This window comes from Labrus mixtus, chromosome 23 (genome assembly GCF_963584025.1).
Source record: "Labrus mixtus chromosome 23, fLabMix1.1, whole genome shotgun sequence".
Taxonomy (NCBI): Eukaryota; Metazoa; Chordata; class Actinopteri; order Labriformes; family Labridae; genus Labrus; species Labrus mixtus.
In genome coordinates this window covers 4,915,871-4,943,657 of record NC_083634.1, presented here as the reverse complement: position 1 = coordinate 4,943,657, position 27,787 = coordinate 4,915,871, and the positions used below count along the sequence as shown (strand labels likewise).

General features: G+C 42.6%; 1 protein-coding gene and 1 long non-coding RNA gene across 2 annotated transcripts; both read left to right on the top strand.

Moving 5' to 3' along the window:
* Positions 1-7,711: 7,711 nt before the first annotated feature.
* Positions 7,712-7,906, top strand: LOC132958634 (uncharacterized). Its single transcript, XR_009666803.1, has 2 exons — positions 7,712-7,763; positions 7,801-7,906. It is a non-coding gene; the product is annotated as an uncharacterized LOC132958634 (long non-coding RNA).
* Positions 7,907-22,610: 14,704 nt separating this feature from the next.
* LOC132958440 (uncharacterized) lies at positions 22,611-24,089 on the top strand. The gene is made up of 2 exons (XM_061031268.1): positions 22,611-23,132; positions 23,190-24,089. The coding sequence occupies exons 1-2, from the start codon at positions 22,614-22,616 to the stop codon at positions 24,087-24,089; spliced, it is 1,419 nt and encodes a 472-aa protein (XP_060887251.1). The 5' UTR covers positions 22,611-22,613.
* The last annotated feature ends 3,698 nt before the right edge of the window (positions 24,090-27,787 follow it).

The following is a 27,787-nucleotide window of genomic DNA, read 5'->3' as shown; positions in this document are numbered from 1 at the left end:
ATTGCAAAGGGCTGCAGCTACAGCGTTTCTTTAAGTCTCCATCACTGCACCGATCAATCCAATGAAATGTCAGGACAAACATCCAACTAGAGATGCACCGATACCGATGTTCGTTTCATGACTTCTTTAGGTGTAGGACTCCAACAATACCACCTCGAGTTTGACAATGAAGACAAGTCAGAGGTTGTCCCACAGGTGACTTCCTCCACCCAATATAAAACCTCTTCTCTGAATCCGTAGTGAGGTGTACTAGATGTCAGCATGAAATTGATTTGGCACAACATATAAACATCGGCTACTGACATCGCTTCATGTCACATTATTTGCAGATATCTGTCAACTAGGCCGATTTAGGTCGATACCGATGTTGAACCGATGCATCCAACACAAATTATTTACACTGAAAAAAAACAGCGACAGAGAGTTTATAAGGGAGCTTGACTGGTGCAAAAGTCAGAGTCTTAGCACTGATATTTTAAGCACTTTTGTACACCTATTTCTCCAACAAAATCGATATGCAAATGTTTTCAATAGGCTACGTTCTAAGTTATATAACTTTATTAAACAGTATAAAACTCTGGTGTTTGCTACAACAAGTGCTGCAGACAGAGAGGATTATAATCTAGTTGTTTTCAGATTGTGATTCTGAAACAGCAGCGCAATGAAGCTCCGCCATCACTACGTCTTTGGACTTTCAATCATTCATTTATTCTGTCATGGCGTACTTTTGGTGTCCCAGTCTGTGAATTCACATTGCATTACGACGTTGTGGAAGACACAGCGGGAGTTCCACATTCACACACACTCAAACAATCAGACACAGCACTGCTGGCTCCGTGTATCCAGACTCACCTACTGGTACTATACCTCCGATGACGGCACAGATATGGAATCACTTCAATTCCCACAATTATGCCTCTGAGACGTCACAGGGGCGTAAACAATGCACCTTGAACAAAGTCTGAAAAGAGCTTATGAGACATGAGCACCGTCTGCAAGACATTCTGCATGGTGACACCATTTCTAAATCACTTCGCCTCTGTTCTGTTCTGATAGTTTTGCATATCTTAAAAAACATAATGCCGATACAGATCAATCTGTTACATGCCCATATCCATTTCATATTTCGATATCTCAGTTGTCAGATATATCGGTCGGACTGCAAATCTAATCACTTTGATTTTGCCCAGGAATACAGTTTCAAATCTGTCAAGTTAATTAAAATTGCACATTTACAGAACGTGTAAGGTGACCTTGTAGTGGGTTACTTGGGGTGATAGTACATCCTGCATGACCTGATAAAAGGCTCCTCATAAAAATGGCGCTTAAAGTGGCCGGCCGTAATTCTTTATTCCCTAAGCAAAGGGTTGTTAACACATAACAGGAGAGACAGGATACTCATTAACATGCTACTGACTTTCTGGGTATTAAAATCCTCCAAATTGAAAATGCAGCTGCAGATCATTTCTCTCTTTCGCTCCTGCTCCCTGTAAGTGGGTCTGAGAACAAGCAGTCTAACCTGGCATTGACTTTGCATTCCTGTCACTCCAGCCATGAGTACACATTAGGACCTCAGAGCTGCCAGACTGGTGACACTGATACCGCCCTACACCTGTTGTGAAGGCCTCCGTGTGTGAAGCAGGCTGTAAACACAATCACCTTTGCAGAGACAACATGCTGCCCACTGTCAAATATGAGTGTCAGAGCGTTCAATACTATCTGACAGACGCACATGTTGGCTGTGCCGAGTATGACTCATTCACAAGCACCATAACCTGCAGCTTGGCAGGCTGCAGAAAGGGAAATGGATCTCATTTTTAGCTCAACGTGTGCAGAACTATGATTCAAATATGCAAAAATAAGGACTTTGCAAGCACTGAAGGGAAAACATGCTGTAACTACAAGGCAGGGGTTATTTAACAGTACACAGGGGAAATCATCTTCATACACAGACCATCTCTGGCTGTGGATGAAAAGCAGTGCAAGTGTCAAATTCAGGGAAACGCCTTCCCAGCTACAGAAGCCTACAGCATGTAGTCTCTTTATGGGACAAACTATCCTCCAGCTCTTAAACATCAAATACGACGTAGAAACACGAGTGGCAGCAGCGAGAGTAGGTCAAACCAAACTCCATTCAAACTTCTCATAGATTCACCTTTCCTCAGTCAGTAGTGAACGTACGTAATCGACATTCACTGACTTATAAGCTAGCATGTGTCTTTAGGGGTTGTGTATAATTCGGCGTGTACTGTATGAACAGATTTTCTCTCATTTTAATAAAATCTTAACTTTTATGGTCCGTCATACGGCTCGATAAACACCGTCACTGTTTACTTTGTGGCGCGCGGCTACTCGAAAAGACGATACCCAATTTGTATTTTATTTAAAATTGAGAGTTCAATAAACTATGAAATTACTACCGAATTAAAGGGCAGGTTTCGCTGAATCCATCAATGTCTGATATCATGACGTTGCACGCATGTTACTTGGCGGAAGCCCCAGTAAGTCTTAAATTAGTACATTTTCAAATGAGGTTCGGTGATGTTTTTTTTCGACATGCGTGAAAGGCACGTTATCGGGCATGCAATCGGGGCGTGTGTGTGTGTGTGTGTGTGTGTGTGTGTGTGTGTGTGTGTGTGTGTGTGTGTGTGTGTGTGTGTGTGTGTGTGTGTGTGTGTGTGTGTGTGTGTGTGTGTGTTTACCTGTCGGGTTGTAGCGGGCCCCTCATTCTCCATGGGTGAAGGTGTCCCTCCTTCTAGCGACGCTGGGGTGACCGGAGAAGTATCCATGTTCTCCCCCCGCCGTCAATCACTCATTAACAGCCTGCTCTTCGTGTCACTTTCCGCGGTGTCCTCCAGCATTCAGCCCCGCTGCCGCTAAGAGAGAGGACCGGTTACAGCAACGCTTTGCTGTCCGAGCACAGTGACTCTCTGTCCGGCTACACAGTGGAGCCACTGTCCTTCCTCCTCCTCCGGACGGTGCTCGTATGCTCGCAGTCCGGTAGTCCAGTCTGGGCAGATGACGTTTTCCCCGGGTCTCTCACTCACTTTTCCACACACACACACACACACACACACACACACACACACACACACACACACAGAGAGAGAGAGAGAGACACACACACACTCTCTCTCTCCTTCTGTGTCACACTGTCCTCTCTGGCTTTGACTTCGTCCCACTTCACTGAGCTCTGGAGCTGCAAAAGAAGAGTCTCATATTCCCTGACATCTCTCTCCTCTCCTTCTTCAGTGTGTGTGTTTCTGTGTCTTCATGAATCTGGGTTGCTGCTCTTCTTCCTCCAGCACACCCTCTCATACAGCATGCCTCTTTTCTTCCAGCTCAGTGCGACATTTCACTGGCATGACAGAACATAATCCCATGTTGTCACCACAATATGTTCACTGTAGACCCAGCTGTCCACCAATGTGGTTAGATGTTAAGATGACCTCAGGCCGGGACATGTCTAATGCCAGTATTAACTGAACATGCAGTGAAAGTCAACTTTGATATACTGTTGGTCTCATGTTGTGATGATAACCAATTACAACAGCTTCCAAACATGAAACACAAACTGCACTGTAAATTAACATACCAACATGTAGACCTTATTGAGAAGAATGATGCCTTTTTCTGCATTTTGAAACACATACAATCAAAGTATAAGGGACAGGATTGTTAGCTCTACTTGGATGCAGATATCTGTGTATTGAGATAAATAAACGATTGTCAGATTACTGCTGATTGGAGCCTGGATGTCATCACGGCGGATTGTGTTCTGCATGCTTTCTTCCTCTCCATGCAGACTGTTTTTACCTGCATACACCTTAAAGTTTAGACTAGAAACATACACCAAACAGAAACCAGAACACTCCTCAGATTAAAATCCAGACCCCCCTTGAACGGAGATTAACGGCACCAAAACGTTGGGTTTTTAAAGGGATACCTGATTTTTTAAAGGGGCAGATACCTGATTGGTGGTTCACTGCACGTTATTGTGTGTTTGTAGTCATCAGGGGGAGTAAATACTTTTGGAATATGTTGCACTTGTTGTTCTCATCATGTCAGGTCTCACAGATTTGAGAGAGAGAAAATGTGTGAAAATGTGCACGTCCACAGTCAAACTCCCTGCAGCATCCTCGGCCCCCTGCTTCTGTTTGAACGCCCACTTATAAAACTATGACAACATGACGGTTTACACTTCTGCACGCTGACGCATGCTTGTCTGATGCTTTTTCCAAAAAAAAACCCACCACCAAAAAAAGAAACAAGCCTTAACTGATCATATCAAATACACCTGCTTATTACAACGCCTGCAGAAGTCTGTGGGGGATGGGGGCCTGTTTCGTGGGGGTTGGGGTACCAAGAGAAGAGAGGGGACCTTCACTCAGCTATCCGATTTGTCACAGGGGATGCTGAGGAGGGGGTGTGATGCTGAGAGTAAAGGGAGGGGGGGAAGGGGGGGGGGGTGTCCCAGCTGGTTCTAGATGATTGGTTAAACTGGTTAAGGGAGGTGACACTGACTGCCCCTCTGAGTGACCCCAGAACAGACGAGAAGGAGAGGGGGCTTTCTTGTACCCCCCAAAGTAAAGACAGGAGACGTGTTTGTGTTTAAATTTGTACGAAACGACCCTGAATCATGTCGTCTCTGTAAATGAGATCTAAAGGATTAGAAGAAGATAATTGGAAGGTGTTTGTTGAAGGTCAATTAAGCAATCAGTCAGCTTCAAATTAAGTTATCAAAACCAATTAAAGCAACATTATGTTCCCATTTTGCCTCAAAATAACTGCTTCAACATCACACTACCTACGAATGAAGAACAAGAAAAATACATATTTCATTCCCGCCTTTTATCTCGAATTTTGCTTTGGTTATGTATCTACAATTCACTGTGAGAAATACGTTCAGCTTTCAGGCAGAAAGTCCTTTTGGAAAACATGACAATTTACCCGTCTTGGCCAAGTATGTATGACCTTGGCCTTGACCTTGAGGTGAAGACAACAAAAACGATGGACAGAGTGACTGAACAAGAACCTTAAGAGGATGAAATCTTGGATTGATTTTTCCTCGTTGACATCAGAAAGTAAATTGCACTTTGAAACGATAGATAATGGTAGAACATCTTGTCAGTAATTGTCTTAATGTGCACGTGCATTGAAAGTGTCCCAAAATGTTTGGGTTGAGCTGCATGTGTGAACGCAAACAGCCACAGTTTTCATTCAGACGGAGTTTCTCAGAGTATTTTTTCCGCACAAAGTTAGAGTGAGCTGTTGTGAGGAAGCAGCAGGATATAATCAGTGGTGGTGACGTTTATATCCTGTGATTGGTGCACGGCCATAGACTCTCCCGCTATGAGGTGCATGTGTGAACAACCAGATCAGCCACTATAAAAATGGCTATAGACTTCAATATAATCACAGATGGAGTTGCCACCTGCTGGACATTTTATAAATTGCAGATTGAAGGCATGTCAGAATTAGCTTAAATATTGAAATGTAGAAAATAGATCATGATCCTGTTGACCTTTAATGGCCCCAACAATCAAAAAAAGGTCAGAAAAATCCAGCTTTGGAGCAGACAAGACGTCCTTTTGTTCCTGAACTTTAACACACACACACACACACACACACACACACACACCCAGCGGTCGGCGGGTGGGGTTTTTGATTCAATCAGGGATTCAGGAAGCAAAGCGAGCCAGATGGATGATGTAATATTTCTGAGTGGAGTAGGATCAGGGGTTTAAATGTCTCAAACCTTGTTAATGAGAGACTGATGGATCAGCTCAGACCAACCAGAATCCAAAGGTTAAGTCCAGTCGAGGATGTTTGTGTGTGGTTATTTGTGTGAGCGTGCACAGAGGTTATTTTAGCGTTGGGCAGGAATGACTCAGTTCACCTGTCAGAGACAATCACAGCTGGGTGAAAACCTTCAGCATTAGGACGGCAGTAGCCTCCCAGGGAGAAACAACAACAACTCACTGCTCTGTTTATGTGTTTTACTGCTCGGAGAATACCGAGTTTGAGATTCATACACTGTAAAACATCACGCAGAGAGTCTGTTGAATCATCTCAGCCATTGTTGTTTTCACTTTCAAGTGAACTGATTTCAATTTAATGTATTTATTTTTAGTAGTTGTTTTGTAAACGATTGTCAACATATATAAATAAGGAGATTTTCTTTTATTCACCATTGTTTTGTCCAGTTGTTTTCAATGGGTAGAGGGCGTTCGCAGCAGAAAGCTGGATGAAAAGCGCAGCACCCAGCGTCTTTTGCTCTGCCGTTTGTGTGCGGCCGCTCCGAGCACTCAAGTTGAAAATCTTTAAACTTTTCAGAAAGGCGCTGTTGACTCAAAACTCAAAGTGCTTTTGTTTTGCAGGCCAGGTTCCTACAGTCTCTAAATGTACTATGGGAGGTAGAGCTTTTGGGTTTTAGACCCCTCTCGTTTGGAATCATCTACCGGTCAGGGTCCAGGAGGCAGACACACTCTGTACTTTTAAGAATAGACTAGAATAGAACTTTCCTTTTTGTTAAATCTTATAGTTAGGGGCTGTTGCAGGTATAGACCAGCTCCTAGTTATGCTGCTGCAGGCTTAACATAAAATGAGTCTCCAGTTTAGAAAACAACAAACATTATTTTGTTCATGTTTGCCTAAGGCCTTGTCTAAGAGATAAATCCAGCCGGCACATTTTAAAATCAAAGCTCAAGCCTACCCTACCACTCAAACTTTTAAGTCCAGTGCTGGATGATTATTGTTGCTTGGATTCTATTTCTATTCATAAATAAAACCAAATTGAGACTCCAGCAGTGCCCGGGGTGAGAGCGGTGTGAATCAGTGACATGTTTATCTCACACATCACGTCCCCTGGGGCACACCACCGCTGAGCCGTCACCTGTAACCTCTGAGAATGTCAGGTACGGTGTCTGCCTGTGACCAAAAAAGAACTAAACCGTGTTTATGTAACTGTCTTGTGCCCGCTGAAGTCTTTCACATCTTTTCATGCAGAAACGTCCTTTATGAGGCTTCTCTGTGTTTGTCTGCAGGCAGAGTGACTAACTGCTGATGTGACGTCAAACATCCATTTTACTGTGTGTGTGTGTGTGTGTGTGTGTGTGTGTGTGTGTGTGTGTGTGTGTGTGTGTGTGTGTGCGTGTCAGACGGAGGGCTCACTTCAGTTTGTCTTAAATGAGTCACAAACTTAACCCTCCATCAACAAAAAAGACGAGGAAACATTTTGGCTTGAATAATTAAATTATTTATTAATACATTAATAAGGTGCTGCTTGATGAAAGACGCCTTTAAAAGGAAGAATGTGCAACTTTTTGATCCAGTAGATGTCGCCCTTGAGCACCAGCATGAAACCAAAACAAACTGCTGTTTGGCCACACCTCCATACTGAAGCCTCCGCTCTCCTCCAGAGACACACCTCCAACCCCCCTCCACTCACATTCACATAAAGGAGTTATGAATAAGAACGCACCGTAATTAAGCACCATTAATAGTAAGCCGTGGATAAAATTGTCCTTTGCTCGAGCTGCAATCACCTGTGTCCTGAATTGTTTTGTTAGCATGCTAATGTTAGCGCTCTTTAGTTAGCTCGTAGCTTCCCTTTTCACATACATTGACACGGAATGACCGTGATCAAAAAATTATTACGTGACATCAAAATAAGCAGTGAGTATGTTCTTCTTCTTTTCTCCAGTCCTTGACTTAAGACCCTGACACACCAAGCAGACGGCAAAGAACTAGTGGCGACGAAGGTCGCCTGTGGCGTCGCCTCACGTCTTGGCCAAAAAGTTGCACTTGAACACACCGCAAAGACTACAGGCAACGGACAACCACCATGTACGTTCTGCGGAAATAACTCTCCATGCCAGCAGGCGGCGGTAGTCTGTAATTGTCATTCCAAAAAGGGGAAACCGGAAGAAGACGTGGATAAATTAACCGTTGTTGTGATACGAGAAGACAATTTTCTCACCGCTGTCGCTCAACACTCTACAACACTAATAAAGGAACTTCTAATGGAGAATCATGTCTGATAGAAAGTTGAAAATGGCGCTGGCGTTGTCAGCCCTTGGTCTTTTATTAGTGGAACAAGAATAGAAGAGGCGCTTCCGTATTTCTTCTCGTGCACTAGCTCACCTGTTTCGCTTAGCTGAACAGCCAATCAGAGAGATTCCTACCCCCAACCTCGCCGGCGACGGATCACGCCAATTCAAAATGTGGAATCAGCCAAAAAAAGGCCAACTGGGGCAGACGGGTAGCGACGGAGCTGGACACACTTCAAAAAGTAGGGGGGCGACTGCTCACAGACGGACCAACGCCGATGGTCTCCTTGGTGTGTCAGGGCCATAAAACAGCTTTTAAACTCAAGGGGAGGAGCTGGCCGTCCCGTCCATGTAAACACGGCTCTGACAACAACACAGCCAGCGGGACTCGAGCTTCTCACTCATTGTAGACAGTCATGACTCAGAGACACATTTACACAGGACAGACTGGATTTATCATTTGCGTAACATGTTGCACATTCTTCCTTTAAATAAATTGTATTATTATTAGCAGTTAATTAAATTTTCTGTTTCGTATAAAGTATAATGATTAAGATTTAGTTTTAATAGAATCCAAAAGGTGAAGAGATTTCTCTATAAGATCAGGTGAGGAGAAACACTATTTCAACAACATCATTCAAGTCAGAGAGTCGAGACACGTTCATAGAAGAAATCAGGCTGCAGGTGTTTATCACGCTGTGACATGTCTCAGGTAATCGGGTCTTATCGGACTTAATGGTCACCATCTTTGTGTCTGGTCTCCATGCTATGACCAAGGGTGCGTTCGAATTGTCCCTCCTATCTCCTTTCACTATCCACTTTACCTTAACCCCGGGGAAAACGTCATGAGGTTAAGGAAAGATGTTAGGAGAATTCATAAAGGACTTCTCGTTGCTCTGACAATCCGACCACATTTTCCACTAGGCGATGTCATTAAATGCGACGGGCCGGAGGAGGTTAATGATGTGGGTCTGCCGTGTTGAAACTACAATGTTCCGAAAATGGACTACAAAAAACGCATCTAAAAAACTTTCCCCTGTGCCTTCATACCAGTGAAATAATCCTTAATACCACAAGGTTGGGATTGAAATAAATTAATATAGGCTACCAGGCTACAAGTAAGAAAAGTGAAACCATCAGCTTCCTGTCCACTCAGAAATCAACATCAACATAAATATGATTGTATGAAATGAATTGTTACATTTATGTAAGATATAACCTACACATAATGTTTTCAGCATACAAATGTACAACTGCACAAAGCATTCTTAAGTGAATGAAATATGTTGAATAAAACATCATCTGATAAAAATGTCTCTTATCTTTTTATCCCTTATGTGAGCTGAGCCCCTTTACAGTCATCGTTAATGTTCGTGAACGGTCGGATGCGTGACTCGCTCTAAATGTTGCGGCCGCAAAGAATTGTGGGCCGTCATATCTCATCTCCTTTCGTAAAGGATGGTCCAGTGTATCCTATGCTAAAGGAGGTTATAAAGGAAACATTGACCCACCTTTCCTTAACTTTTAGAGAATTCAAACGGCTCTTATCATGGCCGCCACTTAAATGCTTCTGGGGTTAAGGTAAAGTGGATAGTGAAAGGAGATAGGAGGGACAATTCGAACACACCCCAAACACCTTTGCTCAGAATCCATTCATGTTCCTTTGACCACACCTACAACCTCCAGACGGCCAATCACAGCCTGTTGTCTGAAACGAGCCTCCTCTGACGTCATGAACAGTGTGTGTGTGTGTGTGTGTGTGTGTGTGTGTGTGTGTGTGTGTGTGTGTGTGTGTGTGTGTGTGTGTGTGTGTGTGTGTGTGTGTGTGTGTGTGTTCATTGTCAGTGCAGACTGTGCGGCTCGATGGAAAAATGTCTCAGTCAAAGGAACAGACGGAGCTGTCAATCACTCTGTCACCTTCCTGCCTGCTCTGACATTGACACAGAGGACAATGAGTTTGCAGTACAGACATACACAGACGCCATGCAGGAATATAACATAAATGAAGGTGCAGATTATTTTTTACGTGCAGTCAGAGGGACTATAAGCTGGTTTGAAACACATCAGAGACAGGTCACAGACAATCACACGTTGAACCAAACTCCTCCAACAGAGGATCTTAGCAGAACATCTGACTGCTTTGTTCGATTAGCAGTTTAATACGTCGAGACAGCTCGCTACAATAACTCAAAACAGGGATTTCTGAAGCCAGAAAAGGTTTGCATGTATGCGGTGCACATATGACCACGCACATTGATCTAAAATGGTTTGTCCTGCAGGGGGCGCTGTACACCAGGGCTCCATTTGTGCAGTAATAATGAGGGGAAAAATGGAAAGATTGTGGAATAGATCGGCCAAAAATGTTTGATCATAATGTATACAGAGTATGATATGACTTACTCTGACTCTGGGGAAAGATGTCAGGAGAGAAGAAATCACTGCATCACTCTTATGCTGTTATTTAACAGAGATTGAAGAGATACCCGACACGTGCTCTCCCCCCTCTGGGTCACCTCTCTGCAGCACCATCTGGTCAAAGGTCAAACCTCCGCAGCTCCTTAGAATCAGCTGTTATCTCTGCAGCAGCAGCACCACCTAGTGGTCGTTTTAGTTAACTGCATCCAGACATCCAACATCAAGATGACAGTTTCACTCTAATTGAGTTTAATAAACTTCAGATAAATCATCTCAGACTATTTAAGTTCTAACAGATATTTATTTGAACTTTCTTTAAAGAATAACATATTAGAGAGTTTGATTATTTGTCTTTGATGATTTTAAAGGTGAGTTCAGATCCAACACAATGTCTGTAACGCGATAATAAACCAAATAAACTTTGAAGCTTTTATAATAAACTGAATGCTTCAACCCAAAATTACTTAAAGTCTAAGAAAACTCCAAATTCATAATCTTTCTTTGCACGTCTGCAGGTTTTATTGAATGTAACACCAAACCAGATGTTTTCAGAAGGTTGGTTGAAACAGAAGCTGGATGCTGATTGGTTGATATCTTCTCTCTGAAGGGTCCCAGGTTTGGTCACAAATGAATCGGCAGTCCTTCCCCATGAAACAGAAAAAATACTTTGATTATGCTAAAAGAAAAAGTTGATGGTCTATAATGAGACATATCTGCATCACATGTTAACGTTGCTCTTTGTGTTACTTTTATAAACTGGGACTTACCTTGACGATGAAAACGCAGCTCAGTTTCTCTCTGCAGCTCGTATTGTGGTCGTCGCTCTAAAAATGATCCGCTCTGCAGTTGCCGTTTGTTTCATTGTCGTCGCGGTAACCCTGGATGTCCTGCAGGAACGATGAGTCTGTAAAACAAACACAGAGTCCAACAGAGAGAGTGAGATGCATGGTCTCTGGATTATTCCTGAAGTTATATTGTCATTGTCGTTACCTCTGTCTGCTCCTCCTGCAGGTCGGATCTCAACACTTCTTCTTCATGGAAACTCTGAATGTTCTGCACCTGCTGTCCTCGGATCCTATTGGATCGTCGTCACCGGCAGTGAAGGGCAGCAGCTCAGGAGATGGAGTCAGAGAAGAGAACAAAAGAATAGTCAGTATAACATGTATCTTTAATATGATTGGATAATGAATTTGTGTCCCTGTCTTTATAAAAACACTCGATGAGAAGCTGACACTCACCTCGACTGGTCCTCTGATCCTACAGGCGGCCGAGTAGGACAAGAGGAGAGACACAAGATGGTTAGTAAGATGAATAATAATACCACGAGGATGAAGACAGATTAATGTGATTAAAAATGTGATAATAATGAATCAAGGTCACATTCACCTTCGTCTTCTTCCTTCTTCGTCCTCGAGCTGTGAAGTGAAGAGGCTGAGTTTGACATAAAGGTGAGTCAACAGCCTCTTAAGAGTCAGTTGAAAAAGTTAAATTAAGTTCACAACAAAGCGAAGGTTTGTATTTGAAGGAGGATGATTATCATCCAATCACAGTAACAGCCTCATAAATCAGACACAGATCGGAACTCCATCGGTCTAAAAGTAAAAAAATCCAAAGCCGTCTTTGTTTGAGGATTAAAACAAGGCAGAGTTCACACCCTAAACACGAGGTCTAGAGACGGTTAACGACACTGGAGTCTTTTCTCTGTCAGACGCTCGTACGTACCTTTTTCACAGCAGCTCATGTGTTAGAGAGAGAGAGAGAGAGATATAAAAGGTTAGTAAGACAGATAAATCATCTTAGTAAATTAATATGATTTAACATGTAAGAAGCAGGTTTAGTGTTTGGATCCTGATACCAGTGATGGAAAAGCTGTATCGAAGATCAACCCACGATCTGAAAACTGGTACTTACCTTCCTCGTCCTTAGCGACGAGGAGCAGCTCAAGAGATGGAGTTCGATCAAAGACAAAATGACACACAGAGTGGTTAGCAAGACAGACTTTGAATATTTAAATAAGAGACATTACTGATCCAGAGGCTCATACCTACCTTCTCTTCTTAAACAGTATTTTTTTGGATAAAGAGAGGTAATGTTTTGTAAGAGCGAGTGGCAAGCTCGGGAGTCAAACCAGGGACCAGTGTGTCGAGGACTGTGGTCTCCGTATTTGAGGCGTCTGCTCTACAGACTGAGCTGAACCAGAGCTCCATACTTACCTTTTCTGTCCACACTGCATGACTTAGAGGAGCTCGTCCAATATATCCTCTGTTGATTTGTTAGTTTTTGCAGATTTTTGGTCCGTCTTCTGTCTTCTGTCCACACGTCTACACTGAAGGTTCCTGTCCTGTTGAATGCACGAGGCGTCGACAGCCCTGCCAGACGCAAGAGCTACCTAAGGCATCGCCGCCCCAGCCAGACGCAAAGAGCGGTCCTCAGGATCCAAGAAAAGTCAATCCAGCCCTCGTGCTAAAAAAAGAAAAGTGGTAGTCCAATAAAGACCCGGTGCAAGACGCTACCTGGGATATTGACAGCTCTGCGAGACGCAAAGACTTCCCCTGGGTTAGTCTGCCCAGCCAGACGCAAAGGCAAACATAATAAAAAAGGGTCCGTTGTCCCTGCCATCAAGAAAGAAAGAAATGCTCCTGGTGCAAGATGCTACTCAGGGTTTTAAAGCCCAGCCAGACGCAAAAGCTTCTTTGGGAATCTTCTTTTCTCCTCCTCGTCTTCCTCATCCATGGACTGTGAAAAGTTGCTGCCAGACTCCGCCTCCTCATCATCTTCATCATCTTCATCCATGGACTGTGAATGGTCACTGTAGGGCTCAGACTCCTCGTCTTCATCACGACGCCGATAAAGATGCATTTCAAGGAACTCGATTAGCTTACGAAGCTCAATGAGAGCTTCAGGGTCAACATGAGCGAAAAGAGGGTCAGGGCCAGGCAAAGCAGGGTCAGGGCCAGGCAAAGCAGGGTCAGGGCCAGGCAAAGCAGGGTCAGGCAAAGCGGGGTCAGGCAAAGCAGGGTCAGGGCCAGGCAAAGCAGGGTCAGGCAAAGCGGGGTCAGGCAAAGCAGGGTCAGGGCCAGGCAAAGCAGGGTCAGGCAAAGCGGGGTCAGGGTCAGGGTCAGGGTCAGGCAAAGCGGGGTCAGGCAAAGCGGGGTCAGGCAAAGCAGGGTCAGGCAAAGCGGGGTCAGGGTCAGCACGAGCAAAAAGAGGGCCACCACTAGCAAAAGGAGGAGTGGGTTGAGGGTAAGGTTCAGCAGCAGCAATAGGCGGATCAGGGTTAGGCAGAGCAGGGTCGGGGTCAAGGTGAGGGAAAACGAGGTCAGGGTGAGGAAGAGCAGGATCAGCATGAGCAGAGCTAAGATCAGCCCGAGGGAAGGAGGGAGAGAAAGCTGGATGGTGAGCACAAGGATGAGCAGGAGGATAGAGGTGAGGAGGAGCAGGAGGATAGAGGTGAGGAGGAGCAAGAGGATAGAGGTGAGGATGAGCAGGAGGATAGAGGTGAGGAGGAGCAGGAGGATAGAGGTGAGGAGGAGCAGGAGGATAGAGGTGAGGAGGAGCAGGAGGATAGAGGTGAGGAGGAGCAGGAGGATAGAGGTGAGGAGGAGCAAGAGGATAGAGGTGAGGATGAGCAGGAGGATAGAGGTGAGGAGGAGCAGGAGGATAGAGGTGAGGATGAGCAGGAGGATAGAGGTGAGGAGGAGCAGGAGGATAGAGGTGAGGAGGAGCAAGAGGATAGAGGTGAGGATGAGCAGGAGGATAGAGGTGAGGATGAGCAGGAGGATAGAGGTGAGGATGAGCAGGAGGATAGAGGTGAGGATGAGCAGGAGGATACAGGTGAGGATGAGCAGGAGGATAGAGGTGAGGATGAGCAGGAGGATAGAGGTGAGGATGAGCAGGAGGATACAGGTGAGGATGAGCAGGAGGATACAGGTGAGGATGAGCAGGAGGATACAGGTGAGGATGAGCAGGAGGATAAGCAAAGGGATAAGCAGGAAGAGCGACAGGAGGCGCAGCAAGAACAGCAGCAGCAGGAGGAGCTGCTGAAGGAGTATCTTCAGGAGTAGGAGTAGGAGCTCCAGCAGAAGCAGCAGGCTGATCTGCACCACCTGAGGAAGGACAAACATCAAAAAGTTAAAATTTGTATTTCCATTAAACAGACAGAAACATTAGGCTTACAGATCTAATTGATCAATTTTACTCGTTTTCCCATAACTACACTCAATTAACCAGATGGATTACAAAAAAGAGTGGGCTATGAGTCCATCAAATAAAAAACAGCAGTGAAGAGACATAAGAAACATCTAGTACATCAATCAGATAAATAAAACAATGACAATGTATTTTCACCTTCATCAAATATAATCAGAACATCCTCTCACATTACATCATGTTTGACCCCACGCTTCTCTCTGATGGGACACTGTGGAGTTTCTAACAGGAGCCCACTTACCTTTAGTTTGCAATAAGCTATAAGCTGTGGTAAAAAGTTCCCAGATGTGCCACAGAGCTCCCAGCGTCATTACGCATGCCCAAACGAGAGTGCCTTTATAAACTCTAGCGCGAGAAAGAACCACTAAATACACAGGTGTGAACTTCCTGTCAGGATAAACATGTTCTCTTACAGATAACGCGTGTGGAGGAGAGAGGAGCAGACACATCATGTTGGGAGGAGACGGAGCGTTTCAGACTGTCTGAACACAACATGACTGAGGAGAAAACATTCCTCAATCATCTCTGAATATATTTTAAAATTACTTATTAATACATCTGTGACGAAACTTCAACAACCAGGCTTTTTAAATGAACCCTCCACACACGGAAACGGGCCCTGGCTTGTTTAAGTTCCATCGTCTCCATGGGGAACAAGAAAAATACGTTTTTGGCATTATTCGAAAAATGGCCTGGTCGCCATCTTTTTCTCCTCAAATTGAGATGATTAATTGATTCATTCAATTTGTACGTACTGCATACTGAACTGTGACTATTCAGAAAGGGTCAGGATTTCCAGCATGGAGATCAATGAGACTCAAAAGCCCCCTTCTGAAAAAGACGGGTCATGTCACTCAGACTTCGTCTATTAATATTTACAGTCTATGGTGTGAACTGGACGGACACACAAAACCACCAACAATAGCTCAGTGGATGCAAAGACGTCAACAGGTCTACACAATGGAACAGATGACAAGTCTACAAATGAAGATTTACATTTTTACCTGAAGGTGGAACTGTGTAAATATATATTTTGGTGTCTAAGTGATGCGTGTATTTGAAACAGAACTGTGTTATAGAAAATGTTATCATGTGATCAACCATCTTATTTTAAGTAGCTTTTAATTAATTCTACCACATACTTGAACTCTGATAAAAACTCTTATGTGTGACTCTTATGTCACAGAATGTGGTTTTGTAAAATAAAATAAAATTGAGGTCAAAATATTCCTAATTTATTAATTGTCTATTAGCATGCTAATTAGTAGCATACTGGCTGCTTATTAGTCATTATGAAGTGCTTATTAGTAACTTCCTCTATATGACCATAGTCTATAGCTTGAAGGTCATTAACTATGACTTTACCCTGAATACCCTCCTCATTATACTGCGTAATGATAGAAAGTACGGGCCGACTGATATGAGATGATGATGGATTTTCTTTGATCCTTTTTCAGAGCACATTAATTTTGAGATTTCTGTCAGGACCTAAAGATCTATCGATCTATTCTTTGTAATTCCCTGACATAGACAGAGCTGTCCTCTCTTAACAAATGGTAGGAAGTTAATTGATTAATCAATAATTGGCCAAAGAAGAAGATGACAGTGGGACATCACACTGATGAAAATAAGTTATATGATATATTTTAATGAATTTTTTTCATTTGATACACTTTATTTTTCCCTTTGTTATTCAGAGAAATGCTTCTCTCACACACACAGGCATGAATTACAATCACATGCACAAACAGAACTTCCTCTATATGACCATAGTCTATAACTTAAAGGTCATTAACTATGACTTTACCCTGAATACCCTCCTCATTATACTGCATAATGATAGAAAGTACGGGCCGACCGATATGAGATGATGACGGATTTTCTTCGTTCCTTTTTCAGAGTACATTAATTTTTAATTTCTGTTCTGTTCTGTCAATTTCAACCAAAATCTTAAAAAGTGCCCTGTCTTTAATGTCCCGGCACATGGACAACAAGCCTCTCCTCATGTTTACCTGCTTGGTGCCTCCCTCTTACACAACATCCCCAAATTCCAGAGACAGATGTCAGCTAAAAAGCATTAATGTCACAACATAAATCAGAGCATTGTGTCAAGATGAGTGTACTATCTAACAGCTGTTCATTTACCGTCTCTCCTCCTCATGCAAGCCAGAGATTCACTTTAAAGTAAACAGTATTCTAAACAAACACAAATCTTATAACATTACACAGTTTTTTAAGAACACAGATTATAACAGATCCAGATTATAATCGATCCTGTATCCCCTTTCCCCCATTGGTAACTGTAAGCAGGTATATCTATTCATGGCAATACAAATTAATGACACACTAACGCTGATATTGATAAGGGTTAAAGTTACAATACACTTTTTAAATAATTATTTATCACACTGAATGCCTTAGTCACTTATTGTAATGCACGTCTCAGATAGAATCATCATCCAACATTGATAACACACATTACTGTGCAGCTAAACACGGGTACATTTCATGTGCAGAGCTTAAAGTTTTCATCGTTTTTCTTCTGAGAACATTTTTCTTCCATGTAGAAAACTTTCCCATCAGGCTGCTCTTTCCACTTCAGGGTGACTCCACTCAGTCCTTTCTCCTTCAGCCTGTCCTGGAGCTGAAAGATACATATGGAAACAATTTCTAAACATGTTCTTAAATCTGTATTGTTGCTGGGAGCTTGCATTAGTTTCACCTGGCAGGCTAACAGGATAGAAACACAGTCAAACAAACAAACAAACACACAAATGAAGACAGAAATTCCCCCATCACTCACTTGGTCAAGCAATTCAAGTTTACTAAAAAAAGTTTGGAGACTCACCTTTTTCAGTATGTCTGCTTTCACAGCAGGGTCATTCAGATCCACAGTGGAGTCCTCTGGCTTCATCCTGAGCTTTATCACCTGCTGTTTTGCTGTCATGCAGAAATAAAGAAGAAACTGTGCTGTTGAGTTACTGCTTCATTACAATTAATGACAGTGTAGCATAAATTATAATCATCTAATTCTACAATCTCTTTGTTCAAGTGAAAGTCAGTTTATCACTTACATGGAGGGCTGTAGCAAACGAACGGGAGTTTAGTTTCGCAGTCAGACAAAATCCATTTTCCTGATGTTGGCATCTCCGCAGCTCCACAAACCACGCTCATGGAGCCTAATGGAGTTGAACCGCCTTTCCAGTATGTGTATGTGGAGAGACTCCCATTAGACCAGTTAATGTCAGGATCTCTGTACAAACCAATCCATACCACAAGTCTTTTTTGCAGCCAGCTCAGGAACTTCTTGGTGTCATTGAAGTTCCTCACAGTGGCCAGGTCTATGAAGTTCTCCCTGCAGTGCTTCTGAGCATCGGACCAAGACATTCTTTCATTGACAAAGACAAACTCAGGATCCTGTTGTGTCCCTGCAGTTAGAGTTAGAAAAAAAAGGAAATGATTAATCCAAGTAAAATGTTCACTAAACCTCTTTGAAAGAAAGATATGTGAGATATATAATGAATTAAATCGTTAAATGACCTTACTATATGATCAGACATTAAGGAAACATGCTATGTTGAAGTGCTGGCTTCTCTGACAACAACGCAGCAGCCAGTATGTCCTCTATCAAAGTTTTGATGGACTGTATATGTTTTAACCAGAAGATTACCGACCCTATTATTTCTGTGTGCGTGCACTAAAACTTAATTCCACTCCTTCATAAATCAGCGCCCAAGTTGGGCCAATCAAAGCAAAACAGCCTGGACATGCCCTTTGTTTCTTGCTCTCTTACCTGTGTAACACATAACATAATATCTCTGAGAGCAGAAGTCATCGAACAATGTTCCACTATCTCCAATTACAGCACAGAATTCACGTCCGTAAAAGTTGGGTTCTGCAGGGGACCAGTTCCTATAATCAGCCCCACTCTCTGTGTAGCCGTCTGACCATTTCCACTCGATTTTACTGTACAGGCCGATCCAGACAAAATGTTCATCAAGCAGAGATGGAACTGTGGAGAGAAGTTGATCCATTTCTTCAATGTTTTCAACAGTGGCAAGGTCTGTGTACGTCTCTCTGCAGTAGGTCTGAGCTTCAGTCCAAGTCATAGGCTCAGCTACATAGTGGTACTGAGAGGGAAGGCATGAGGAGATGTTCCAGCCTGTGAGGAGAACACACATACAGTAAAGAGTAAATAAACAGGTGCTTTGCTGCACCTAGGCCTGCGCGACAAAAAAACAGAGTAAAGTGCTCTGTTAACTGTGCCGAAGACAAGTGACACGGCAACACCACAAACCTGACCCGTTATAACACACCGAAGGAAAGAAATGACCAAACGTCCCAAACGAGTGTTAGTGTGGACCGTATTGTAAATAATATAAACAGTCTATGGTGTGGACCCTCAGTAAGCAGCGGGCCAGTAAGTGCGACTCCCCAGCAGCAAACTGTCGTATCAGTATTTCCAGCTCCCCGACAATAAAGAATAATTAAACCATAATTAACCATCTGGTTTCTTCAACTTTCAAATCAGCTTTTAAATTTGAAAGAAATAATGATTGACAATTATCGTGATAATTATCGATATCGATTGATATAAAATTATTTGTCATATCGCCCAGGCCTAGCTGCACCTACAAAATGATTTATATAAAGCTACTTTACCAAACTATTAATGTGCAAAGTCTCTCTGTTTATGTGGAGATGCACCTGTCGAACAAAATTAAAAATAATATGTACACTGCCTTCTATTATATTATTCTATTTTATATATTGCTTTTTATTGAATGTTTAAGGTTAACATTTTTTTCAGACCAACCAATATAATCATAAAGACAACCCCTTAAAACACTTGATTACTGAAGACATTGTGGATTGTAACAAAATAAGCAGTTATAATTAAACAGAGTTTACTGACCTGAGAGACACAAGAGACCCAACCAGAACTTCTCCATCATGGTGCTCTGTAAAACTGAATACGACAACAGTCTCTACTTATATCACTGACACTGATATGCAAATCTAAAGAAATTCAACACCAGCTCCTCATCCCAGCTGTGGACACAGTCAACAATCCAGTTTATCTTCAAATACACTTTTGATAATCTTAAAGTTAATGAACCAAGTTCATCCGTTCTTTTAGACCTGGATCTGTACATGTGATACACAAACGAACCAATGGCCTGGTTGTAAAGTTATGACCTGATTTATAGATACTTTTCCACTTGTTCTGCTTACTTTCCTCAGTGTTGCCACTTGGAATTGATCAACTTTATTTTAACATTCAAAGACAAATCTGCAAGATACCTACTGACTGGAATGATAAAGTGACCTTACTATATGTTCAGACATTAAAGAAACATGCTATGTTGAAGTGCTGGCTTCTCTGACAACAGTATGTCCTCCTTAGTTTAGATTCTGGTCCTGAATGCTCTGGATTTGTTTTGACCAGAGAAGGTAGGCCATTTTAAGGCACCCCACAGGGTCGTTTTCGACGCCCCTCGGTTTGCCAGATATGAGACCAGTTATCAGGTCAAACCAACAGGTGTTGCAGCGATGGAAGTGATTAGAACGCATAAATGTTTCAAGACCAATGAACAGATGGCTAAACACTGAAGCTTCGGTGTGGTCAAAGTACATGCCATGCTTAGTTTGGCCCTTATAAAGTAGCTTATTAAGATCATGTACCTTGACCATCGTTTTCCCTCTCAAACCAGGCTGTGATGCTCTCATTTCATTCAGCTCATTTGTGTGCATGAGACAAAGAAAGAGGTTTACAAGTCACCGTGTGACTGCCAACAAAAACAACTGCTCCTGGAAGTCCTGAAATCAAGTGTCAAAAACAGAGGCGATGAAGCCCTTTGCATTGGCTGCCACAAAGCTTTGGAACAGTCCTCCCATCCACATACGATCTGCTCAGTTGATTGGTATTTTTTTTAATCACTTCTTAAGACATTTCTTCTTGATGGCCTTCAATTCAAGTTTACTCGACTCCTCGTATCTATCTTGTATTTTATGTTGTCCAGCAAATATTTTACAATTATTCTGTTAATGGATTTAATCTTTGCTCTTATTTGTTTTATTCTCACATTTCATTTTGTTGGGGTTTCATATTTCTTTGTGGGTACTCTTCTTCTTTAATATGGATTTTATTTTCATTTCTTTCTCTACCTTGGTTTTATAGCACTTTGGTCAAGTTGAGAATTTTGTAAATGTGCTTTATTAACAAACTTGACATGTGTCGTCCTCTCACACTCATACATAAGTGTATAAAAAACATTAAATAAATAAAAGAAAGTCTGATGTAAGGGGTTGTTTATGTGCGGTTGTTCTGCTCTGCTTACTAAGAAAAACAGAGCCTCATAGTTTGCATCTGGCTTCGATGTTTGCATGAATTTCCCTTTGATTGAAATTGTTGACAGAGTATTATTACTTTCATTGTGTCAGGAGAAATGTAATGGACCAAGTAAGTAGATTCAATCACACCCATTCACACTGATGGCAGAGGTTTCTATGTAGTGAGACCATCAGAAGTAACTAATCCCTTTCATACGTTGCCTTTGAAGCAGCGGGAGAAAATTGGGGTTAAGTGTCTTGCCCAAGGACACATCGGACATGTTGCTTTTTAAAGTAATTTCTTGGAATAATCCTAAATACATATTATCCTCAAAACCGGTATAAGCTGGAAGTTATGCAAGTTATTCTCCAACCATCGCTGTTTTTATTTTTGATAAAATGCAAAAATAATGATACAAATGAATATGCAAATCTCAGACAGTCAAATCATGGCTTACCTCCGGTTCATGGTACAAGGTTGTCTTTCTGTGAGAGGGTAATTTGTTTTTCAGGCAGCAGTAAAATCATACATCCAACAAACAATCTACATACAAAATAAAAGTATCAAAATAAATGTATGTAACATTAATGTGATAATGTGTACTAACACCAAATGAGATTACAGAAGGGACACAAAAGAGTACACAAGACAAAATCACAAGAACATAAATTTGTGCATAAAATCGAGCACAATGCAGTGAAAGAAATCTTTGTTGCTAAAAAATCTGAGAAGATCCCCAGACCCCTTTACCTGATGTTTCCCCTTTCTAGACAAATATTTAAAGGCGTAAATAAACAGGGTGGTGCTGAAAACTAATATTTGTTTTGTAAAAATTCAAACATTAGATACATTTTTCTACTTTTCTGTAAACTGGGGTCAAAGACTATCATCAACTTGACGATATCACAAGATCAAAAGTGTCTCAATATGGTCGTGGACTTGCTGTGACGGTATGAATCGATAAGTCTTCTGGGCAAAAAGTGTAGTTTTGTTTCAGACACTGTGGAGCAGAGCGGAGGGAAGTGGGAACTACAGAGACCATCTTCATGTGTGACCACTTAAGATCGAGTACATTGAGGGAGAACATAGAAAAGATTTTGAACTTGTGGATGCTACAGCGGCTTTTAAATACGATGTGTGGAAGCCTTTTAATTTCAACAGGACAAGAAAAAAAACAATATACAGACACTGCCAGACTGCTGTGACCTACATGTTGGGAAATACAAGTAATATGAGAAGCTACTTGTCAAATAGTCATCCAGCAAAAATTCAAGAAGATGCGCAGAAAAAAGTCCAGCCAGGCCAACTCACTCGAAACAAAAAAACAACTGCTCCTGGAAGTCCTGAAATCAAGTGTCAAAAACAGAGGCGATGGAGCCCTTTGCATTGGCTGCCACAAAGCTTTGGAACAGTCCTCTCATCCACATACGATCTGCTCAGTTGATTGGTATTTTTTTAATCACTTCTTAAGACATTTCTTCTTGATGGCCTTCAATTCAAGTTTACCCGACACCTCGTATCTATCTTGTATTTCCATCCATATTTCCATCCAACATGTGCGGTCTTTGGTGAACAAAATGGACGAGGTGGACGAGGTGAACAAAATGGACGAGTTACGACTTCGCATCATCCACAGCAAGAGACTTATGGACTGTAATGTCATGATCTTCATGGAAACATGGCTAAAGAACAGAGTACTGGACGATGCTATCAAGCTAGCCGGTCGCCACACACTCCGGGCAGACAGAACAGCAGAGGACTCCGGTAAGACCAGAGGAGGAGGGCTGTGCATCTATATTAACAAAGCTTGGTGTACAGACTCTGTCATTGTTGGGAGACACTGCTCAGCTAACATTGAGTTTCTCATGGTTAAATGTAGACCTTTCTATCAGCCAAGGGAGCTCAGCTCCACTATTGTAACTGCAGCCTACATCCCCCCGGATGCCGATGCAAAAACTGCTATGAAGGAACTTTACACAGCTATCAGTAAACAACAGACTGCTCACCCGGAGGCTGCATTTATAGTTGCAGGTGATTTGAATCACTCAAACTTAAAGACAGTGCTCCCTAAATTTCACCAGCATGTTTCCTGCAATACAAGAGGAAACAAAACTCTGGATCATGTTTACACAAACATCGCAGGAGCCTACACCACGACCCCCCTCCCCCACCTGGGACAGTCAGACCACCTTTCTTTGTTCCTCATCCCCAAGTACTCCCCACTCATCCAACGTGTGAAGCCATCAATGACAACGATTAAAGTGTGGCCAGTGGGGACAGACTCTGTACTTCAGGACAAGTTCCATCACACAGACTGGAGTATGTTTGCTTCTCAGGCTACCTGGGGCTCTCACACAGACATTGACACCTACACCTCTTCTGTGCTGGATTATATCAATACCACCATCGACAGTGTTACAACATGGAAGCAGATCACCACGAACCCAAATCAGAAGCCATGGATGAACAAGGAGGTGCGTCTCCTGCTGAAGGCCCGCAACACCGCCTTCAGATCAGATGACGCAATGGCCTACAGCGTATCCAGGGCAAACCTGAGGAGGGGCATCATCAAGGCCAAGCACTGCTACAAGCTGAAGGTAGAGGAACACTTCTCCAACTCCGACCCCAGACGCATGTGGCAGGGCATCCAGGCCATCAGTGATTATAAACCCAGCAACTCCACCCCGATAACCACAGATGTCTCCTTCCTGAACGAGCTAAATCACTTTTATGCTCGTTTCGATAGAGACAACAGGGAGACGCAGACCACGACCAGACCTCCTGCAGACAACCAGCCCCCCTCACTCACCTCCACAGACGTCCACGCTGCACTGAGCCGGATCAACGCTCGAAAGGCTGCTGGTCCAGACTGCACCCCCGGGCGCGTGCTTAGAGCATGTGCGGAGCAGCTCACTGGGGTTTTTACGGACATCTTCAACCTGTCCCTCGCCCAAGCAGCTGTGCCAGCATGCTTCAAAGCCACCTCCATTGTCTCAGTGCCAAAACACTCCAGCCCGACAGGCCTGAATGACTACCGCCCTGTAGCACTCACACCCATCATAATGAAGTGCTTTGAGTGACTGGTCCTAGCACACCTGAAAAACTGCCTCCCACCCACACTGGACCCATACCAGTTTGCCTACCGCAGCAATAGGAGTACAGAGGATGCAGTTTCCACCGCGCTGCACTCTGTGCTCACACATGTGGACAATAACAACACATACGCACAAATGCTGTTTGTTGATTTTAGCTCAGCATTCAACACTGTCATCCCCTCCAAGTTAAACACTAAACTCGGAGACCTGGGCTTCAACACCTCCCTCCGTCACTGGATAATGGACTTTCTGACCAACAGACCCCAGTATGTTAGGTCAGGACACACCTGCTCCACCACCATCACACTCAACACAGGCGTACCACAGGGCTGTGTGCTGAGCCCATTCCTCTACTCCCTCTTCACCCACGACTGCAGACCTGTACATGGATCCAACACCATCATCAAGTTTGCGGACGATACGGCGGTGATTGGCCTCATCAGCAACAACAATGACACAGCCTACAGAGAGGAGGTACAGCATCTGGCCGCCTGGTGTGCTGACAACAACCTGCTTCTCAACACCAGCAAGACGAAGGAGCTCATCGTGGACTTCAGGAGAGAAAGAGGAAGCACGCACAACCCCATTCACATCAACGGGATGGCTGTTGAACGTGTCTCCAGCTTCAAGTTCCTGGGGACCCACATCACAGAGGACCTCTCCTGGTCCACTAACACCTCCAGTCTGGTTAAGAAGGCTCATCAACGCCTCTTTTTCCTGAGGACACTGAAGAGACACCACCTGTCTTCAGCTGTACTGATGAACTTCTACCGCTGTGTGATCGAGAGCATCCTGACCAGTAGTGTCACAGTCTGGTACGGAAACTGCTCTGTCACAGACCGTAAGGCGCTACAGCGGGTGGTAAAAACCGCCCAGTGCATCACAAGGTGTCCACTTCCTGCCATTGAGGATGTCCAAAGAAAGCGCTGTCTGCGGCGAGCTCACTGGCCTCCGGACCAGAACCAGCAGACTGAGGAACAGCTTTTTCCCCAGAGCTGTCTCTCTACTGAACTCTGCCCCCCGAACTCTGAACTCTGTCTCTCTCTCTCTCTCTCCCTCCCGAACTCCGCCCCCTGCTGACCCCCCTTCCCCTGCACATCACCTCACACCCATCATCCACCACTCCTCCTGGTCATACACACACATCTCTCATCCACCTGTATTATTGTATTATAGTATGTTCATATCACCTCAATAAGTTATCGACCTGTAAAATATGTCCATATTCTGTATATTATCTGTAAACTAGTATAGCATGCTCACTGCACCTTAATCTGTATATTATAATCTGAAGAATATACTTATATTTATAGCATTTATTTATATCTATAGCATCCCATTAATCCAGCCATATATACCCAATAATTCACTTTTTTTAGTCTACATCTGTAAATTTTGTAATTACTTGTACATAGCACAGATTCTTGCACTTTCTGCTTATTTGCACTTCTGGTGAGATGCCAAACCTCATTTTGTTACTCTATACTTGTATATGTGTAATGACAATAAAGTTGAATCTCATCTCATCTCATTTTATGTTGTCCAGCAAATATTTTACAATTATTCTGTTTATGGATTTAATCTTTGCTCTTATTTGTTTTATTCTCACATTTCATTTTGTTGGGGTTTCATATTTCTTTGTGGGTACTCTTCTTCTTTTATATGGATTTTATTTTCATTTCTTTCTCTACCTTGGTTTTATAGCACTTTGGTCAAGTTGAGAATTTTGTAAATGTGCTTTATTAACAAACTTGACATGTGTCGTCCTCTCTCACTCATACATAAGTGTATAAAAAACGTTAAATAAATAAAAGAAAGTCTGATGTAAGGGGTTGTTTATGTGCGGTTGTTCTGCTCTGCTTACTAAGAAAAACAGAGCCTCATAGTTTGCATCTGGCTTCGATGTTTCCATGAATTTCCCTTTGATTGAAATTGTTGACAGAGTATTATTACTTTCATTGTGTCAGGAGAAATGTAATGGACCAAGTAAGTAGATTCAATCACACCCATTCACACTGATGGCAGAGGTTTCTATGTAGTGAGACCATCAGAAGTAACTAATCCCTTTCATACATTGCCTTTGAAGCAGCGGGAGAAAATTGGGGTTAAGTGTCTTGCCCAAGGACACATCGGACATGTTGCTTTTTAAAGTAATTTCTTGGAATAATCCTAAATACATATTATCCTCAAAACCGGTATAACGTGGAAGTTATGCAAGTTATTCTCCAACCACCGCTGTTTTTATTTTTGATAAAATGCAAAAATAATTATGCAAATGAATATGCAAATCTCAGACAGTCAAATCATGGCTTACCTCCGGTTCATGGTACAAGGTTGTCTTTCTGTGAGAGGGTAATTTGTTTTTCAGGCAGCAGTAAAATCATACATCCAACAAACAATCTACATACAAAATAAAAGTATCAAAATAAATGTATGTAACATTAATGTGATAATGTGTACTAACACCAAATGAGATTACAGAAGGGACACAAAAGAGTACACAAGACAAAATCACAAGAACATCAATTTTTGCATAAAATCGAGCACAATGCAGTGAAAGAAATCTAAAAAATCTGAGAAGATCCCCAGACCCCTTTACCTGATGTTTCCCCTTTCTAGACAAATATTTAAAGGCGTAAATAAACAGGGTGGTGCTGAAAACTAATATTTGTTATGTAAAAATTCAAACATTAGATACATTTTTCTACTTTTCTGTACACTGGGGTCAAAGACTATCATCAACTTGACGATATCACAAGATCAAAAGTGTCTCAATATGGTCGTGGACTTGCTGTGACGGTATGAATCGATAAGTCTTCTGGGCAAAAAGTGTAGTTTTGTTTCAGACACTGTGGAGCAGAGCGGAGGGAAGTGGGAACTACAGAGACAATCTTCATGTGTGACCACTTACTGCCTAAGATCTAGTACATCAAGGGAGAACATAGAAAATAACTTTTGAACTTGTGGATGCTACAGCGGCTTTTAAATACGATGTGTGGAAGCCTTTTAATTTCAACAGGACAAGAAATGAGAAAAAAACAATATACAGACACTGCCAGACTGCTGTGACCTACATGTTGGGAAATACAAGTAATATGAGAAGCTACTTGTCAAATAGTCATCCAGCAAAAATTCAAGAAGATGTGCAGAAAAAAGTCCAGCCAGGCCAACTCACTCGAAAGAAGTAGTTCTCAACTGCTGGGTCGGGGCCCAAAAGTGTGTCGCGGAACTGTTTTCACTGCATGTGCTTGGAAAAAACTTTGACTCAAACAATCTGTGAAATGTTTTTTAAAATGTGTTAGTTTTATTCAGTTTCTTGCTTCCGTTAGATGTACACTGCACAATCTTTCATTCAATAAATCTGATTGATTAAAAAATATCAGACATTTTGATCGCGATCTTTCAGGTAGGAGTTGGTGGTGGGTCCTGAGGCTAGATGAGTTGAGAACCACTGCTCTAAAGGAAGTGATTACAGCCTCACTTCCCCATAACAGTGGACAAGTTTAAGAGATCACAAGTTGAATCACTGAATATATCGGCAAAGACCAACGGCCATTTTCTGTGATCGACAACAAAGGACTCAGAAGGACTTTAATCAAACATTATTTCCAGATCGCTACAAAAAGACAAAGTGCATCTCACTCACCATGGATGGGTGGACTTTCAGGTTTTCTACTATTATG

What these genes read in the sequence shown, in the direction of transcription:
- LOC132958440 (XM_061031268.1), top strand. Translation starts at nt 22,614, where the DNA reads ATGGACGAGTTACGACTTCGCATCATCCACAGCAAGAGACTTATGGAC. An exon ending in GAAACAAAACTCTGGATCAT is followed by an intron (nt 23,133 to 23,189) that starts GTTTACACAAAC and finishes CACCTGGGACAG; the next exon opens with TCAGACCACCTTTCTTTGTT.